Source organism: Stylophora pistillata, chromosome 11 (genome assembly GCF_964205215.1).
Source record: "Stylophora pistillata chromosome 11, jaStyPist1.2, whole genome shotgun sequence".
Classification (NCBI taxonomy): Eukaryota; Metazoa; Cnidaria; class Anthozoa; order Scleractinia; family Pocilloporidae; genus Stylophora; species Stylophora pistillata.
The window spans coordinates 14,693,010-14,713,476 of record NC_142529.1 but is presented as its reverse complement, the minus strand read 5'-3'; the positions used below and the strand labels follow the sequence as shown (position 1 = coordinate 14,713,476).

At 37.9% G+C, this 20,467-nt stretch overlaps 3 protein-coding genes across 3 annotated transcripts in view; 1 reads left to right on the top strand and 2 right to left on the bottom strand.

The window, feature by feature from the left end:
* LOC111319115 (inactive tyrosine-protein kinase 7) overlaps positions 1 to 20,467 on the top strand; it is a 344,836-nt gene that overhangs the window by 58,199 nt on the left and 266,170 nt on the right. The window lies entirely within an intron of this gene.
* The window catches only part of LOC148720188 (matrilin-1-like), a 208,818-nt gene continuing 196,023 nt past the window's right edge, over positions 7,673 to 20,467 (bottom strand). The window contains exons 2-10 of the mRNA XM_088739720.1: positions 17,113 to 17,181; positions 15,824 to 15,841; positions 15,154 to 15,596; positions 14,248 to 14,410; positions 11,636 to 11,809; positions 11,164 to 11,337; positions 9,247 to 9,683; positions 8,479 to 8,632; positions 7,673 to 7,853 (exon numbers count right to left, since the gene is read on the bottom strand). Of these exons, the coding sequence (XP_088595846.1) occupies positions 7,849 to 7,853; positions 8,479 to 8,632; positions 9,247 to 9,683; positions 11,164 to 11,337; positions 11,636 to 11,809; positions 14,248 to 14,410; positions 15,154 to 15,596; positions 15,824 to 15,841; positions 17,113 to 17,161 (1,617 nt within the window). The 5' untranslated portion in view covers positions 17,162 to 17,181 and the 3' untranslated portion in view covers positions 7,673 to 7,848. The remainder of the gene's footprint in view (positions 7,854 to 8,478; positions 8,633 to 9,246; positions 9,684 to 11,163; positions 11,338 to 11,635; positions 11,810 to 14,247; positions 14,411 to 15,153; positions 15,597 to 15,823; positions 15,842 to 17,112; positions 17,182 to 20,467) is intronic.
* LOC148720203 (von Willebrand factor-like) lies at positions 12,442 to 12,940 on the bottom strand. The gene has a single exon (XM_088739708.1). It carries the CDS (start codon positions 12,919 to 12,921, stop codon positions 12,475 to 12,477), a length of 447 nt encoding a protein of 148 aa, XP_088595834.1. The 5' UTR covers positions 12,922 to 12,940; the 3' UTR covers positions 12,442 to 12,474.

Sequence of the window (20,467 nt, the reverse complement as noted above, 5' to 3'; positions counted from 1 at the left end):
TTTAAAGCAGAGGTTATCTGGGTAACTTCGATGAAAAAGTTTGGTGCATCTTCTGAAATGTACGTAATCAATCGCAACAAGTACATTTGTCTCCTATAAAGAAAACTGCGCCGTTTTCCTCTTTCGTTGAAAACTATCACTTTCATATACATGACAACTATAAACACATTTTTGAGCTATTTAGAGAATTTCTTTGAGTGCATTCGTAGATACATTATCTTGTCTAAGATGTTAATGGATAATAACGATAAGCTATGCTTTCAATGTTGTGTCCTTCTTGGACATCCGAAGGGTTAAGGGATGACTTAAAAAACAATTTTGGTTTTCAAAGATCTATCGAAAGAATTCAGACAGTCACTATTCAAATTTTGTTGTTCTTCAGAATTCGACTAACTTTAATTTAATAACTTAAGTTAAGTTTTCTACCTTGCACGAATAATGTCTGGAAGCAAACACCTGTTATATACATAATCCCTGTCATGTTAGACAAAATATAATTGTCGTTGCGGAGTCTCATAGCTTTGTTTTGATTTTCTCTTGGGCAAAAAGTTTCTCTAAGAGAGTCTAACTGAGTGAGGAATACAGCTGAGTGTTTGTAGAAAAAAACGGTGGACATAGAATCAAATGGATAACATACAATTTGGTGACGAGAGTATTTGGACATGAAGAAAAGAAATTCCAGACCAGTATCGCCAAGTTACTATTTTTAGTTTGCTACGACTGATAATGATTCTAAGACTGCTCGACATCACATCAATAAGATCAAGGCTGAAACATCAACACGTAGCCATCAAAAGGTCAAGTCAATTCAAATTTATTTACCTACGGTTCATCCTTGAGGGTTTCAATGAACATCATGAATCGATAATACATCATAGATACTTACACGCCTGTTAAAAGAATACTTAAAGAAATGATGTAAAGTTTGGATGACATCCTGTCACCATTGACAGATGTGGAAAAGATTTACTAGTGTATATAAATACAGAAATGTAGGTGTTAAACATTAGATGATTAAGAATATGCCTGAAAGCGTTGTTATTCAAACAAACCAATGGAGTCTTTTTGGGTGTGTAGGGGTGCTTTTTTCTATTTACTACATATTTATTACTCCAAATTGCTACGGACTACGAAATTCCAAAGGAATTCATTAGTCGTTTATCGTATTCGTCAATCAAATGCTTTCCGATAGCGGAATGTCCATGCTTTTCTAGTAGAACGTGAGGGCACAGGTGTCCCAAGTCCATCTAAATTGACCTTAGACCCAAGCCTCTTGCGCGGCCGTGTGCAGTCTGTACGTCAAAGGCACAGGCAGAACGAATCGAACTTGGAAACAAGGGTAGAAGTCGCTCGTTTTCAGCATACAGCGCGGAAATTTTTGCAATTAAGACACTTTCCAGGGTGCAAAGATCTTGGATCGTACGATGTTGGTAAAAAAGTTGCGGAATAGATTAATTTTCTTGGCGCAGACCGCCACCACATGGACAACGGTCAAAATCGTACTGTGCAGCCTTGACTTCGTCTGATAACAGGAAAAACAATGATGGCAAAGCAAGCCCAAAAACGTTGGAAATCGCCAAAAACCACAACGGACACACAAGAAGTGAGTCAGTTTTATCAATCTTACGTGTAAAATGTTCAAATTTCGGAATATCCAGTGTGGTAAATGTGCCATATCCCGTTGCCCATAATATTCTTTATAACGCATTCAAATTCTCAACGGTTTCTCTTGTAACTTAACACCGCGTCGCACAAAGCGTGACGCTTTCAAGAATTAATCTTTCTTTTTTCCTCAAGACGTGAGCTTGGGACGCCTGTGATTGCACAATCCACATTTGAATTCCTCATTCGACAGTCAGTTGATTAATTAGAGGAGGTTTCTGTTTCGTTTATGTTAGGTCTTTGATGATATTTCCGCTTCTAAAGATTAGCTGGACTAAAATGGCACGCTAATTTTTTAGTTTTTTGGTTTAATAAAATTATGGAAGTATAATTGCTTCTACGTTTGCCACCCTTTCAGTGCGGACTTACTCACTAAATTACAGTCAGTGCATGAAATGGAATTGATCATTGCTGTTTCTCATGGTTTTTTTTTCTATAGCACACCAAATGTTTCTACAGGATGCATTTGAATGTAAAGATACATTCAATGTCGGAAAATACTCCAAAATTTTTAACACACAAAGGATAAACGACGAAACAGCTGTCCCATTTTTGAGAATAGAATGATTCTTCTTCACCAATTGAAATTCTTTACTATGTCAGTCAAATTTAAAGATTGAAATTGCTATTTGTTTAAAAAATTCATTATTATAAAGTGCAGTTAGCACTAAGAAGAGTTTTGTCCTATTACGAAATAGCAAGCCTACAGAAGTCTCCACAAGTTTGCCTCCAAATGAAAATTCACCATTGAATTAATATTTACCGACTGAAAAACGTCAAACATCGAACAGTTGTTATTAGCTTTTCTTTTCCATCAGAGGAAGTTAAATCTTTTCCCGCATTTTAGATGAGTAGACGCTACCGAGGAAGTTATTCTCAACAGGGTTGCAAAATATCAGCTTGGTTAGGTGGACGCTCCGAAGACGAAATAGTCTTTCTTCGCGAGTACAAGTAAACTGCAGGAAAAACGAAACGACTTTGGAATGATGGCGACAACAACCAATATAACAGAAGATGGAACACAATTGAAAACATTTGAAGAAGTGTGATGCTCCCCCTCTTTGGCAGGTGGTTTACAAGAACCACCTGCCAAAGAAATTTTCAGCAGTCAACATTTTCTTCTCCTTCACAGCATTTCTTGGGAATTCTCTGATCCTTGTTGCCCTTCGCAAGGAATCTTCATTTCATCCACGGTCCAAAATCTTGTATCGTTCTCTCGCAACAACTGATCTGTTGGTCGGTCTTGTTGCTCAGCCTCTCTATGTTACTTTTTCTATGTCCTTAGTTTACAAAGACGGGAATCTTTGTCGATACGCAATTGAAACAGGCTATATAACAAGCCTTTTATTATGTGGAGTGTCTTTGGCGACGATTACGGTTGTCAGCGTGGACAGATTCCTCGCCCTGTCTTTGAGACTAAGATACAAACAAATTGTAACTTTGAAGCGCATATATATCATTCTAGCTACCTTTTGGCTTACATCTGGTGTCGCTTCTTTTTCCTATATTCTAGATCCCAAGGTATCCTTTTGGTGTAGCTTTATAGTTCCACCACCTTACCTTATAATCTCAATCACCTCGTACACAAAGATTTTTCGCGCTCTCAGTCATCGTCAGGCTCAAGCTAGTTCATGTTCAACCGAGCCAGCCAAATGCACTAAACATGGCGCGGTATAGAAAAGCAGTGCACAGTGCTTTGTGGGTACAGTTAGCATTTATTGTATGTTTTATGCCACACAATATAGTGGAAATTTCGGTAAACCAGAGTAAATCGTATCCACCTTACCTAGGGGTCCTAAGGGAAATAGCAGTTTCCTTAGTTTACTTTAACTCGACTTTAAACCCATTTCTGTATTGCTGGAAGATAAGCGAAGTGAGGCAAGCAGTAAAACAGACAATCAGACAAGCATGGAGCTAGACCTTGTTGTTAGACCCAGGCTTTTTCGACTTTTGCTGGTAGTGCGGGTTTTTCCTTTAATCTTTAACACTGTGGTTTTATTGAAAAGAAAACTGGTTATAAATTGTCCCACCAGTTTAAAAAATCCAACCGGTCAGAATAATCCAAGTGGTTAAAATTATTCAATCAACAAAGACTTTCACGTTTCCAAGTTGTTTTCGAGTTACGTAATAATGCTATTTCGTCTTGTGATGTAAGGGAACCAGTTAAACTTACACGAGCCATCATTCAATGTTATACAGTTAGTATTCGAACTGCCAGTAGGACAAGTGATACAAGAATAGGAAAAAAACCTTATTTATCAAGTGTATCCTAGGAATGGCATGCCGATCTCTAGTTCACTTGCTTCTAATTAATACTGTAATGATTCGCAATCGGAAAAAATAAATGCTTCCCTAGGGACGCACTGAACTAAAGATAATGCCATTTTGACTCAACTTTTATGAGACCTTAAAGGGTTTTTAGTATCGACGTGTTACAAAAGGTTAGCGATAGAGCAGCTTAAGGCTTGATTTTCTTAAATCATGTGATTTGTTAATAACGTTTGTGACGTAATGTTAGATGTGTAGTCATCTTTTCAATTATGTTAAAGTCACTATTTGAAATAAATTAGAATATCACAACAAAAGTGAATTGCAACAAGATGTATTAATCTCCTGCCGTTAGTAATCCACGACAGCTGCTTTAAACAAAATAAAAATACTATTCCTCACATGAGATATCAATCAGCTTTCCCAATGTCACAGGTCGATTGACGGGGGCGGACCTGAGAACACGGCCAGTTTTCAGTTTCAACCAGCGATGATCGATAATGGGGCCTAGTGAGGCTAAATAAAAACGCTTTTCCAGATTATCATAGGAAAAAGAGCTAAAGAGATAAAAATTCGTTAGAGCGAAGTTAACCCAGAAGATTTTTGAGGCCGCAATCGTCGAGTTTTTTTTATTTTTTTATTTTTTATTGCATTGCACACAACTATTTACATAACTTTCGTTACAATTCTTAACTACTGTACTAAAAATAATAAATAGGACCTATATACAGTATAACACAGCTAATTCTCACTCACTCACGTACACACACACTCACAAAGCAAAGTCGCACCTGTTTGAGCCCGACATATTCTAAATTATTCAACTACCTCTAGTATTTATATTGCCCACTTCTTCCTAAACATATCTAAATTATTATCTTTTTTACAGATATATTTTTCAGTTTCATACTTTAATTTGACTTTTGATTGAACCACTTATACTTGGAAGTTCTTTATTCCTTTTACACGTCCATAGATACATTTTTCTTATAAGTAACAGATAGTTAGGTAAGGGAAGTTTTGGTGTTAAAAGACCGATTAATATATCCTTCCTGTTAAGATGTATCTATAAGATGTAGCCTTGACATATGGCTCAAAAGCAGCTGAATGAGGAAGGGAATAGACTTTTTTCAGTGCCTCATCGGTTAAATTAAATTCACACTTCAATTTTCTCGTGTTATTTGGAAAGCAAGCCTTTTTACTGACAAAAAGAGGGCAATAGTCTTTTGATTTCTTTTTAGTTACATCAAAAAGACCGCAGTCAATTTTGAACGATGGATATAGGAGTCTATAATCTGGATTATAATAAAAAAAAAACCTTAGATCAAGCGTTACAGAGTGGCGAAGACCGGTTCATTCTAGAAAATTCGTCCTCTGTAGGTGTTTTGTGATTAGTTCTTAAAGAATCGACGCTGTTAAGATCAAAACGCAGGTCCCCCACTGTCTGAATTCCATAATTAAAGTACCTTTTGTAAAAGACTGGTTTGTTGTTTATTCTTATTTTCTGATTATTCCAAATTCAGTAAAGCCAATTAGTTTCAACCGTATTCTCTTTCCAAAATTCAAACCACCATTTCAATAACTCCTCAACTCCATGTAGAATTGAGAACTCATAGTCTTGAGTCTTTGACGTTATAGTTGCAATTAAAAAGAAACAGACCGCCTGTTTCTTTTAAAAGATATTCTAAATAATATTTCAATGCGCCAGAATTATCGCCAAAGATTCTTTTCAGCCAGGCGAGACGGAGAGATTTAGTCATACTTTCAATATGAACCATTTTGATGCCTCCTCCTTCATAATCATTTATCGCAGATTTTCTGATTACTTTGTCTTTTCCTTTCCATAAAAAGTTGTAAATCAAATGGTTTAACTCTTTAATTATATTTTCAGGGGTAGGTAACAAAGATGCCACGTACACAACCTTCGGTAGAAGCAAAGATTTAATTATAGTCACCTTTCCATAAAGGGATAATCCTCTAGAAAACCAGATATTAATTAGTTTTTTTATCTTGTCAAGTTTTTCCGTGAAGTTCTTCAGATAGAGCAATTTTTATTGTAGGAGCGGAAGATCCCCAGGGCTTTTATGGGATCTTGTGGCCATTTCACTTCCTTTTAAAGATCCTATCCAGAGTCCCTCTGTCATTGAACTATTTACCTTTAAACCTGAAAATTTTTTAAATTATCTAACAATTGAAAAATTTTATAGGCCGACTCTGTATCAGAGAGAACCGTCGTAGTATCATCGGCATATTGTAATAATTTGGTCTCTTGTCAATCGATAACAATTCCCTTTATTTCCTCGTTTTCCCTAATGGCAATTGCTCAAGTCTCAACAGTTAAAAGAAAGAGATAAGGAGATAAAGGGTCACCTTGCCTAACTCCACGTGTAAGGTTGAAGTATTCTGAAGACATGCCATTATTTATCACACAACTTTGAATATTATTATAAAAAGTACTTATCCATCGCTTAAATTCATGGCCAAAATTAAAGGCGTCTAGACAGTTAGATAAAAAGTTCCACTCTAAAGTGTCAAACGCTTTGCGATAGTCAATAAATATCATCACACTTGGTATATTTTCTTTCTCTGTGAAATCCATAATGTCAAGAATCGATCTTACTGTCTCACCAATATAGCGATCTTTGACGGTCAGTTTGATTGCTATGAATGATATAGGGTAAAACAATTTTAATTCTTGATGCAATTACTTTCGAAATTATTTTAGCATCAACATTAACCAGAGAGATGGGTCTCCAATTCTCTTTTAGCGTGCGATCTTTCCCTTGTTTTTTCTATTAGAGTAATGACAGCTTGCTTTTGGGAATTGGACATTTCTTCCTTTACAAAGGACTTATTAACGCAATTGATGAACGGTTGACAAATAAGATCCCAACAGTTTTTGTAGAATTCAATTGGGATTCCGTCATTTCCTGGAGACCTGTTGTTTCAAAAAGTTTCTAAAATCCTTTTGCATTCATCTATGGTGATCTGGCCCTCACAGGTTAGTTTTTGTTCTTCAGATAATTGCGGTATACTTAAATTGTTTAGAAAAGACTTGATAGAATCCGTGTCTGCCACTCTTGTTCTGTACAAGTCGTAGTAAAAGGTTTTCTTGTTCGGAAAGTATTTGGTATGGGTCTGTTGTTATAGCGCCGCTAATTACTATTTTTCTGATGTGTTTTGTAACACGATTTCTCTTTTCTAAGTTCAAAAAGTACTTAGTGCTTCTTTCTCCGTGCTCATGCCAGTGAGCTTTTGCACGTACAATAATTCCATTTGTTTTCTCTTTCTAAAATAATTCCAGTTTTTCTTTGATTTCATTTAACAGAGATCTGTTGAAATTACTTGAATCTCTCTAGATTGATACGATGGGAAATATGGAAAATACGGATATGAAAATGTTGCAACTACGTTGAATTGCTTAACGGACGTTTCCATTCTACGATAAGCAGTTTAAGAAAATATATCAATTGTTATCGTTTTTTCCCTTTTTGTATTTATTTCGTTTACCATGATTCGACTTGAAGATCTTTTTCTTCTTGTACTGCATTGAGTTCGCCTGCTTAAATCATGGGACTTTTCCTCTGAAAAAGTACTAGGAACAATGTGATTTTTCAGGCCCTTAGCCTTGGACAATAAAAGTCCTGTTTGCCAAGGTTGTATTGAGATTTCAAATAATACAGGTCTACACTGTTTTGGTCTCATAACCACAACCGAAAGTGCAAGAATTATCATACATTACTCATCAATAACAAACAAATGTATTCCCGAGCATTGCTTTTTTTACATATTTATTGTCACTAACTACAGTTGGCAAGTACAAATGAATATGTCCAGGTATTCTGCTAGTCGCAAGTGCCCCACGATGGAGGGCCCTATTTGGACATTGACTCCACTTGGTGAATTCCAGGCAGCTTTTTATACTAAAAATTCAAGAAAGAAACTTTCAAGTTGATTATGTTTGGGTGACTCAATACACACTCCCCGTTCTTTTCCTCTGCCACTCTCATAAGAGATTCACAGGCTACTTCCTATAATTAATTGTGCAGCTAACAGGTGATAGGGCAGTTTTCAATTCTAAACAAAAATTAATCACAGCTACTAATCGAGACAGAGGTTATTATTGTCATCAACTAATGATATTTTAAAGTAAAAACAGGCAACCTTCTTGAAGCGCGGGAAAACGCGAGTGACCGCCTAGGGATTGGTTTCAGTTTTCCATTTGATTGGTTGAGATGGCGTCGCATGTTTTTTAAAACCAATCAAAGAGTGAAGTAAGCCAAAACTCAATGGAATCCAGGATCACTATCGATACCCAGTCGACAACTTCTGAATAAGAAGGCAATCTTATCACCCCGCTGAAGGAAGGTATCCCTAGACAAGACTAAACTCTGTTAAAAAAAATCAAGAAAATTTACAGCAGCCTTCTGATGTAATTTCTGTGAATGGTACCATTTACATCGGTAATGGCTTTTCCACTTTTTGACTAATTTTAAACCGTTTATGTCGAATAGAGTGCAATGTTTTCTGTTCTGCATATCACCATACCTGAACAAGCTTTTGATTTTATTTCTTCGATCGTTCCTTTAAGTTTGTTGAAGTCCTCCACCTGAACAACGGAACCTCCACCTGCAATCTGTTCAAGGGTTTCTTTTTCTACGTTGTTACCAATTCCCACGGCCACTGTACTAACGTCCTTTTTCTGTTGTTGAGAGGCGAGCGAAAATAATTTTGCAAACAGTATGGTGAACTCGTGGATATAAAGTGCAGAATGTAATTAGAATGTTTAGTAATGGTGCACTCAGGTTGAAAAATGAACTTGGTATTTGATTCCTAGCCCCCTAAAATGAGTAAGTTCCGAAGAAAGAATCGTTAGTTGTTCAAATTCTGATCGATGTGCCCTATCTAACAATCGCAACGCCATCTTTCATAAAACGCGTGCTCTCCCCAGAGTCCTAAGGCCGAAATTTGCGTATGGGATCCCCACATCACTTGTTACTATGCTTCGCAGATCTACCTGTAGAAATGACATCTGGTACCAACTGATGAAGGAGAACGGGGTATTTACATAATAATCTGAATTAGGAAAGCAAAGTAGACTGACAAACCCACAGCCTACCTTTATCCTGCCCCTTCTACCTTTAAAAAAAATTCAGTCTGGTATTGCTATGGTTAAAGAATTTCGTCTTGCCACACAAAAAAATTAAATAGTAATAAAAAAAAAAGAGCATGGCATGTTAACGAAACTTGATTGGTAAGCGGATTTATAGAAGGGGAATTTATTATGATTGACAGTTCCAGTGAATTTTGACACACTTTAAATTCTTTTGCCATTTCCTTCGCAAATGCCTTGAAATTGAAACTTTTGTCGGGATGTGTTGGTTTTCCATCTGTTAATACAATCATGACATTTGGTTTGTCTGGTCTGTCTCCTCCTGCCTTGGTAAACAGCTCGTCTAATGCCATTTTTAAAGCCAGATCGGTGCGAGTTTTCAGAAACAGTTCTACTGGCTCATCGGCTATTCTCTTCAAGAGAGCTTTCTTATTATGGAATTTTGAATCTGCAAAGGAAAACGCCAATTCCGCTTCCTTGTTAAACGTGATGAGGCCGAAGTGATCTGCTTTCGGTGCAGGATTGAATTTCTTGACAAGGTCACCCAAGAATGTTATAACCTTCTTCAGATTAGGTATTTGGACACTCTTTGATTTGTCGAGTACAATTCCTATATCAAGCCCAGCTTTGCATGGAGGACCTGCGGAAAAGAAAAAGAAAACAATTTATTACTTCCTTGTACTATTTGTAAAATAAAATCTTGTTAATACTAAATCTTGTTTAGAAGAATCGATTAAATTGCTTCGTATTATTTAACCCTGTTTCCATTGATGAGCCATGCTCTGTTTTTAATCTATTTTCTTTCTCCGTAGAAAGTTCTATTTTGTGCGAGAGGCTGAGCAAGGTTCATGATATTCCTCTTAAGCAGTACTGCATCTGCATTTTTTAGTTTACCATCTTCAAATGGTCCAACGAATTCGATTGCGTTGCCATATCCTCAACACTTTTTAAAAATTTTTTTGGTGCAAATTGATTCGTTCGTTGGTGTGTTCTTATTGAAAATGTGATGTAGAATACGGTGATCTTCAGAGTGCACATGAAAGAATGTAGGAAGCTTGGGAAAGCAAAAATAAATCTAATTTTAAAACTTGATTCGAAGACAGAAAAATAAACTTTTCCAAGTTTGACAAAGCTGTGGTCAGTAACATCACTCGAAATGGATGTTGATGCTTCTTCTAACTAGCGTTTTCTTATAAATAAATTAAAAACAATAAAGATCACCTAACACGGAGAGTTTTAACGGTCACCCATCCCAGCTTGAGTTCATTGATCGTTTAATAGTTTAAAGGGTGAAATGGCTAAACGAAATGCGACTTAATTTGTAGATTGGACAGAAAGTTATCCCATGAACAAATGGCTTCTTGAGTGCTTTGCAAACCTTTCGCGTGCATCCATAACTTAGTCAGTGAGTGTTGACCGTCTGTTTTTATAACATAACGTCGATACATTGTAGTAAAAGAGTTCCCTTTTATTTGACAATGAAATCTTACGTGACCAGAAAAAAAAACGCGCACCAAAAAAATGGCCTTTGCATTTGCTCACGTCTGCGGCGTACACCTATAGGCAAATTGTAGACACTGAATTGTCCGATCAGAGCGCGTGGTTTACTTTGCTTATGTTTTAAATTTCGAGCAGGTTCCACCACGATGATGAGTATTTCCCTTTTTTGTTTCTGTTGATATGTCTGTTGATGGGTAAATAGGTAAAATGGCTTACAATCCTGGTAGTCCATTCAGCCGGAGAAGTTACAGGACAGCATACAGTTAGGCCCCCACCCCCCTCCCTTTTAAGCAGTTTTCCAATTACAGTTCATAGGTCGCCTGTAAATAATTATAATCCATGGTGTTGAGGGGCTTTGTGAGATTATAACGCCCGAAAAACACATTGAATCAGATCTTTAGATCCGAAGTCACCTACTCTATATTCTTTAGACCTCTTGAACTAAGGTTTGAGTATGTTTTAAAAACAACACACTAGAAGACAAAAGGCAGAACTAGGTCAAATAACGATATGAAACGTAGTGGACGTCGCAAGATTCAGCAGATTTCTAAAATCCCTTTTAAGCCCTGGAGTTTCAACCACAGAATCTGTCTGAAAGAAGACTGAAGAAGAATACTCACGACAGCTTCCTTCGTTGCATTGAACTGTTCTTTTATCTGGTCCCAGTTCACTACAGTCGTTTCCACCTTTAGATGGTGGGGGATTGGTGCAGGTTCTTGTCAGGGTCTTCACTCCTCCTCCACACGTCACACTGCACTTAGACTCGGACCAACTTGAATAACCACCGTTAGTTGCTAAGAAACAAGAACATACCAAATAATATAATACATTTTTTACTGATCAATTGGACAGACAGTATTTCTTTTTCAAAAAAATTGTAAAGAAAAAGGGATTTTGCACACACCTTAAATTAACCTCAAACATAAAAATGCCAAGGGCTATTCATTTTGCAAATGTTTAATTTTTCTATTTTTGCAGGAAATTTTGTTTCACCCATCTCTTTCGTGAATCTGAAGTCATCAACAGCCTGGAAATAATCAATACAAACTAGGAGCTGGCTAGAGAAAAGTTAAATAAAAAATTGTTACTAACGACATCTCTGTAGATTGCATGAAACTGTCTTTTTAGCTGGTCCCAGTTCACTACAGTCCTTTCCACCGTTAAATGGCGGGGGATTGGTGCAAGTTCTTGTCATTGTCTTTTTCCCTCTACCGCACGACACACTGCACGCAGATTCAGACCACTCAGTGTATCCACCGTCAATGACTTGTAAAAGTGAGCAAATAATAGCATGGTTTTCACTTGGTTAGCAAGGTGCAAGGACAAATTAGATATTAAACATTTCAACTGAACACTATCAAAATCAATCCAGAGGACAAGTCACAAGTCATACCTAGAGACTGGACTTCGAAATAAGCTAGACATTGGAAAAAGATGTTTTTGGTCCTATCTTGAGTGTGGGACAAGAGACAAGACGAAAACTATCTTTCTTTATATCTTGACCGAGCTCAAAATTTACCATCTTTCTCTATTTACCAGCTAGACATTGTTTGTTGCGCCCGTCATAACAAATTTTATTAGCCCCTCCCCTTGATTTTAGCCCTCTGCTCTCAACAGAATAAAGAACGTCCATTAAATATCGCACTAAATCTATGAGAACGATACAAGAATTCTGACGGAGTCTGTTTGCATTCTTTGCTTAAGTTGTCCAGCTCCTGGTATGTTTTGTACGGTTACATGATCTTTTCTTTTACTTCAATTCTGAAAATCTGGATATATCATCACTTTCGTTGCTTCCCGGATGCACATCCTGCAAGAGGAAAGGTTACGGGACGCTGGTGTTCTGTATCCTTATTTGAATAGAAGGTATATAGCAAGAGGAGGGCACCAAATGTTTGCCAATGCATCAAAGTATTAAGGTGAAGTTCAATTTAACTGAATACTAAGTCTTTTACCTTCAAAATTTCTAATGAATCCTCAAACGATATATCAGGTCGGTTATCCCACTTCGACTTAAACGGTTTTCCATCTGTAAACACGACTATAAAGTTCTTAGCATCAGGTCTGTCTCCTCCTTGTTTGGTGAACAGCTCTCTCGCGACGAGATCCATGGCCAGATTTGTTCGTGTTCCCCAGAACTTAGGTATCACCCTTAATTTTTCCTGAACAAGGTCTTTCAAATCGTTCTCCTGGTAGTATGACTGATCGTTGAAGTCGCTTTCGATAACGACCTCCTTCGCAAAGGTGACGAGAGCAAAGTGATTTCCTGATGAGGAAACGCCTCTCCTTTCCACCAGCTCATTGATCAGTTCAGTCTTCTTACTTCGCTGCCGCTTGTCTATGCGTTTTGATACGTCACCCACTATGGCGATATCCATCTTTTGATCAAGACACTTACCTACTGAGGATATCATCCTTATTAATGATTTATCATTTGAAAATTCCACCTGCACACTTATTTGTACACTCTGAGAGAGTGAATTGTTGCCTTGTATGCTGGTTTAGGTGTTATAATATGCTGCTCAAAAACTCTAACTTCATTATGAAGAATCAAAAGCCCTCTGGTGATTTTTTAATTTTCCATGTTACGACTTCTACTTGAGGTTGAGTATAATGATTACTTCAAAGAAGTAAATTGTCTTTAAGAATTCGGGATAAACCGGCTAAAGTGATCTACCTTGAAAGTCACCATTGTTTTTACCAGCCAATAACATCCATTCTTTTTTTTGTTTTGTTATACCCTGCACATTCTCAGTTCCGCTTCGTGGGAAAAGAACTGGTTCCCCGAGCAAGCGCATAGCTAGGATTTTTCTTTTCTTTTTCTTTTTTACCATACCCAGTTATATACAAGCCCTCTAAATGTTTTAGAGCCAATGGCACTCGTTATTTACGAAGCATTTCGCATCGAATTACGCTGTAAAAGTAGGAAAATCACAAACCCTCCGGCTCAGGAACAGATGTTTCTGAAAGAAAAAAAGGTATGGTTTAGACTACAATCGTCTCTCGGTAATCATTAAATGTTCAAAACTGTAAGGCAAATAACGATAACAATGATATTAATGATAATGATAAAGCCAGGTAGCTATTTCTATGATATTTTTTCCAAATCGAACAAGCCAAAAGGTCTCAAACGTGAACCTTTCCACTCGGAATCCAGTGAGCTAACACTTAAGTTACCTCGTTCCCAAGCTGTGTTAGAGCGATAGATTAATTTTACTTTCATAGACAGAATGCGCAAACTAAGCTCTTCAAACGTCTCTTTTTCTCGAACTTGAGGTCATTTGCCGGCGATGACCGTCAATTAAACCCATAAACCTCGCAATCTTGAAAAACCGCTTGCCATTGTGACGTGCGTGGCAAAATCGCTTCTAAACGTTCTCCTTTAAACGAGTAAGAAAATAAGGGATGGTTGAAGGACGGTTACTGACTTGCAAAGCGTTGTTACGTTTTGCTCTAAATCTAACGCGCTTGAAGATTGGCTGTTGCGCTAATTGAAGGGCCTAAGCTATTCAAAAGTCGACAAAATAAAAAAAAAATAAAAAAAATTAGGAATATTGTGAAAGCTTTAAGAGGTAAGCCAGCGGGCGATAGCCCAACCCCAAACGGCTGACTATCGCCTAACGCTATTGGCCCTATTAATGGAAAGCGCACCCACAATCATTGTTAACAAACTGAAAGACAAACAAATAGTAAAGACAGCTTACCACAAGTAGCTTCCACGATATCGTCCAAATGTCCTGAGAGGTCATCAAAATTAGGGTACAGAAGCAATTCTCCCTTCGGCTCGCCAGCAATCTTGGACATTGTTGATTTTTCTTGAAATGCTTCTTTACCGACTGCTACCACAATTACGCTCACGCCTTTACTCTGTTGAAAGAACATGAATTGACTTCATCGACTTTAATGACTGACCTGAAGGATGAATCTTACCCCAGTTTTATAAGCGGATTCAAATTCACTCTTTTTTGCGATTTTTCTTTGAAATTGAAATTCAAAAGAGAGAAAAAAAATTCCGCTGGAAATACTGTAAGAATTTTCATAGAATAACGTAAGAAATACTTTTTTATCCACTTTTCACAGTAGTGTGTATTTGGGCTAATTGAGTTAGATCCTCCAATATGTTCAAAAGTTAAGATTACGAACTGAAAAAAAACAACAACAACAACATCAACAACGAAGCAAAGTAAGCTGAGAGCGAAAATTTGCGGAAATTTATTCGTTAGGGACTCAGGCAGTCCCAGTCCCCTTCAACCCCCTACCACCATCAGCGTGCTTGTCCCGATACTTTTTATCCTTAATCAAATGCCTATTAAAAGATATGACTAGGCGTGACTAAGACTAGATTGTGAATGGGGTAGTAGTGCTTACAGCTACCGTTTAAATTTTTTACGCCTAACGGTTAATTTTTCAGCCTTTTACGGCCAACGCCTAAACCCTAATGAGACCTTCAAAGACTAAATTGAACTGAGCCGTATAAAGCTATAACCAAACAATCGACTATCCATGAAAACACTGTTACGTATACCGCGGAGGAGTACTGCACCGAATAATCAACTTTTGGTTATCGTATCAAGAAAAATTTGTGTGCAGCTGATAATCCGTTTTATCACCTCTAATGCCCTTAGGAAATCCTCAAACGGTACATCACGTCGTTTATCCCACTTCGTCTTGACAGGTCTCCCATCTGTAAACATGATTAGGACGTTCTTAGCATCAGACCTGTCTCCTCCTTCCTTGGTGAACAACTCTTTGGCGGCGAGATCCATGGCCAGATCTGTTCGTGTTCCCCAGAACTTAGGTACCACACTTGACTTGGTCTGAACAAGGTCTTTCAAATTGTCTGCCTCGTGGTATGAGTGATCGTTGAAGTTGCTTTCGATAATAACTTCCTTTGCAAAGGTCATGAAAGCGAAATGATTTCCAGAGGAGGAAACGCCTTTCTTTTCCACCAGCTCTTTGATTAGTTTTATCTGATCGCTTCGCTGCTCACGAGTCATGCTTTTTGAAACGTCGGCCAGAATCGCGATGTCCATTTTTTGATCTCGACAGCCACCTACGGGTCGTAACATTGCATTAATATTTATCTTTATGAGGTCGACGTACAGGCACTTTGTGTCTAGCATGTTGCGTGTGGCCACAGCTTAATAAATAAATGTTGCCCTCAAAGATATGGCGTATGACATAAATCTGCGTCCATGAAACTCGCCAGATATGATATATGTATCGCGCATGATTTAGTAATATATCCATAGATGTAAAGAGTAATGTAAAATAACAAACCTTTTGCCTGAGATAAATCTGGAAGAGAGAAAGAAATTCAAGTGAAATAACTATAATCATGATATCAACAAAAATAAATAATAATTTTTCGCTACGGGCTCAGTAAATATTGTTGATTAATTGTTCTGATGTAATTTCCCAGGTGATTTCGAATTCTTTTGCGAACATTCCTTGGGATGCTAAAACCGTCCTGTTTCAATTGTTTCGATTACTCGTATGGGAAGAACACACTCATACATACCGACATTTCGCATGTCGCAGAAACAATCGAGGATGCATCAAGAGACCGTTTAGTAGCAAATTTCTGTCCGAAGTAAACCTCTCATCGAGGCAAACCGTTTAACAACATAAAGACCTTACATCTTCGTAGGCTATGCCTTTTGACACTACCTACAATTCAGCCACGCCACAACTCGAAAAGCCCTTGAGAAACTTCGACATCTTATCTGAGACCAGATTGTCGGTTGTCGTTAAGTCAAATCGCATAAAATCTTTCTTTTCAAAGCAAACTGTATTTACTATCAAGACAGACATCAGATGAAGTTATCTTGCATAAATTCTATGACAAATTTTAGGAACATTAGTGTAAAACGTTGTCCGAAGCTCCTTTGAACCCTGACGAAAACTTACAAACGTGTATACGGTTTCAAAAAGCTTCGGAAAGAGCTCCCATCACTAAATATTTGATACGGTCCGCAAGGGTAAGGTTTAACAGCTGACGCACTGAAAGATTAAAATTCGTGGTAGTTGTGGTTAAATCGACAAGTGCTATTGATTCCGCAATGGGCATTGTTCACTTTGACAGGTGTATTGTTATTCATTTCTGGGCTCAAGATTAATCTGCCGTTTGCCGTGTGTTGCTGAATAGCTTGACCTTGCTTTACACCTGGAGGGATTTATCGTGTTTAGAGATCGTAGAACGGTGTGATAATGATGATGATAACGACTCTTAAAATTATGAAAAGGATCGTGAAGTCTGATCGTTCTGGTGAGTGTGTTCCTCCGAAGGACCGCTGTCGAAAGTAATAAATGACGTTTAAACAACAATAGCAGAATTCTTCACTTGATCGACTCTAACGATGACTTCCGTTGTCACTAATTCTGATAACACTCCTTCCCAAGAATGTCCTCACTCGGACGATTAAACTTAAAGCTGTGTTCAAACAAACAATATTCCATGACAATTACAATGACGAGGACAAGGACAACATCAATGTCAGTACTAATAAAATAATGTGCATTGTTGATAAAAGTTCGGAACGAAGTATGTGCATTTAAATGTCTCCTACCTGAAGACAGGCCCAAAGTTAAGATGATACAAACCCAAATCGTTTTCATTATCAACCACTGCTTAAACTCTGGAACATAATAACAGTGAGTAGCTCGTTAAAGTGTGACACCTTTAAGTGTAACGCGGAGCCAAAATAAATCTCTAATTAGAATCCGCTAATAAGTACCATAGGCGTCTCCTACCAAGTTGAACTTAGTTACGCCTCATTACCGCATTACCGACTATACTGAAGACGTGATGTTTATGAGCCTTTCAAAATCTTAAGCGATAAATATACGATGGTTTCATAAGAAAACTCATCACGAGTTTCAAATCATACTATTGTAAATGCGAAAGTTCAATGTTATGGAACATCTAACCAAAAAATCAGAAGGAAAGAATAATGCATACAGCACGCTTTTGTCGACACATCTGACTTCGACAAAAAAGAAACTAAAGTACTGAGAAAAAAATTTAAATCTCGATAATGGTCGGGGCCCAGTTGTAGAAAGGGCGGAGAACGCTATTCAACGGATAAATCGCTGACCAGTGGATAAGTGAAACCAAAACGTACAATGGTATCCACCGGATAAAGGATTATTCAATGGATAGCGTTATCCGACCTTCGAACGACCGAGACCAGAACTTTTCAATTAATTTTGAAGGTCGCTGAATCATACATGAAACAGGTTGCATACTTATCAACGGCCAGTAAGCTAGGTGTCAGAGACTAACAAGAACTGTTGCAATTTCTTTCCACTTTGTGCTGAACACGTATTTCAATCATCATTTTACCATTCGCCGTGGGCTGCAATATGGCACAAACATGATGCGAACGCTTTTTATCTGTTTAATACTCCGCCGCAGAATTGCGTGCTACACGGCTCGGCGGTTTTTCTACACACTGAAATCTCCTCTCGAGTCGCTGATTACAAATTAAAGAGTTCATAAGGGTGTATTTGCATTGAAGGGTGCAGCTTTTTCTTTAACCCCAATTTTTTGAAAGATCAATACGGCCACTTTCTCGTTTGTTTCTTGCAAACTGCAAATCTTTTAATTAACTCAGCTCGCACCACAATTTCTTTTGACGTGATGGTAAAACAGCAACACTACAGCTTCTGGGAAACACCCTTTATTCTAGGTGTTTTTGGTACAAATCCCTGTGGATGGTTTTCATTGTAAACGGCCATTCATGCCAAGTGGGTGAGATTATAATTTGAATTAGTTACGACCGTGCGACAGCTTTAATTTGTGCTTGTTCGTCACTTAACAGCAAACCCTTCGACATTCAAACTCCCTCCAGTGCTATCTGAGGATCTGCATTTATCATTCTTACTTTGAAAGTCAAGAAAAATCGTTTCTTGTCTAACAGTTGTACCATTATGCTAATTTAAAAGAAGTCTTTTATTGCACTGGTGCACTATTCAGCAGATAATGCAAACTTCAGCGAGGCGTCGGTACAAAAAAATTAACGCAAATGCACTTTGAAAAACTTCTCTTCGAACAACCTCAGGTGTATACAAAGACCTTTATTTTCGATAATAGATTGCCTCGGCGCACCATTTAAAGGGAAAATAATGGACAATGTAGCTTGCTGTTTGGAATGTGACGGAATTAGTGTGGGCAAAGCACCAACCGTGAGCTCCTGAAAGCAAGACTGACAGACGTTCAATCTCGTAATAGTACTATTGTCAATAGAATGAGATAGCCTAAATTTTTAAAACGGCTTTTTTTTAACAAACTCGAACAGAAGACAATAGAGAGAGTGCCCGATAACTGACTTTGTACAGCAAACTGAAGAATGGCCTTGTCGGATTAAGTTAATCACGTACGGGAAAAAGACTCGTCTCCGATATCTTGGACCACACTGGAAAATGATAAGCAAAGCTGACATTTCATTTCAGTCCGAGAAAAACTGTTGGTGGAAGATCACGAGACTTACCTTACAAGATGTGATCAGCTTTTCGTGCCTTCAACCAAACTGTGCTGATGATGATTTCCCACTAAAAACCATTACAGTGTTTCTTCAACTAATGTGAATTTATTATTTTTATTATCTGTTCTTATTGTTTGCATTCGGAGAGGTGGCGCAATGACATCGAAAATGCCTAATGAGCTCTATCACATTTTGAGGTGGGCATCGGTTCGGTGATTTTCTAAGAATTCCTCCTCTGGTTCGTTGCTCATGAAACAAAAAGGATGTTCTTTTAATTAACTCGGAGGGCTATAAGGAAAACTGATCAACCCTTAGTAAAATTTAAAAAAGTAACAAGACAGCACCTGCCAATTTGCATCATTAACTATGTTGAACCAGAACACAATAACGCCATTTTGAATTGAGATATATAGTGTGTAAACGGTGATTATTGTAAAGTTCGTTGGACGAACTCATTCTCCGGGTCACTCTAGTTTCCAAATGTTAGCTCCTTTTACTTTGTTTAGAAATTAGACTGAAAAGAATGGGCTTAATTCCGTAATGAATAAAGGGGTAAATTTCTAAAGAAACTGTGGTGCTGCGTCGGTGGGGGTAACACGGTGATTTGGTAATATCAACTCAGTTGAAATTGTAAATTGGTCACCGTAAAGAGTTAAAAAGCTGACGTTTCGCTCTGACGAAGGTCTAACGCTCGAAACGTCAGCTTTTTAACTCTTTACGGTGGCCAATTTACAATTCCAACTTAGTCGATATTACCAAATTGTCGTAATTATTCGCTAGAGGCCTTTGTCAATAGGGGCGAGGCTTAAACCCCAGAGTCTCATTTCGACCAAATGAAACAGCAGCTTTGTTCATCAAGGGATTATCTCGTAAATGCATTTAGCAACTATTCTTTGAGGTCTCTTTTCTGCGACGGGTGCTCAAAAAACGTTTGCTTTAAAGAGATAAGTTATTAAGTTAAGAGGAGAGTGATTCTCGCGGTAATAAACACTACTCGCGAATCGTGTGTTCTGAATAGCTACCAGAGCGGGAAAGATGGGCCCATCTTGCCCGCTTGAGATTGCACACTTTGATCCCGCGCAACAACAAAAGTGCGTGGGGTGGACTAACAAAATCCATGACAATAGGGACCTTAAGCAACCACGACGGCGACGGCAACGAGGACGTGGAAAAACAAGAGTTCTAATTGGCAGAACAATAGCTCAGCACGTGCGTTTTGAAATTTTTGTACATTTCTCAGCCGTCCTATGCAAAAGAACAACGTGAAATCGCCAAAATTTGCGTCGTCTGCGAACCGAAACCGCTACGGCAAATTAATTTAATTTCCATTTGGAACTCAACGTTACTTCTATACGTCATGCTGAAGTTGAGCTGTGGCGCCGTATGAGACAGTAAGCTCATGCAGCCATTTTTTAAATTCTAACTAAGAGTAGAAATT

Coding starts and splice junctions, on each gene's coding strand:
- LOC148720203 (XM_088739708.1), bottom strand. CDS start 12,921: ATGGATATCGCCATAGTGGGTGACGTATCAAAACGCATAGACAAGCGG.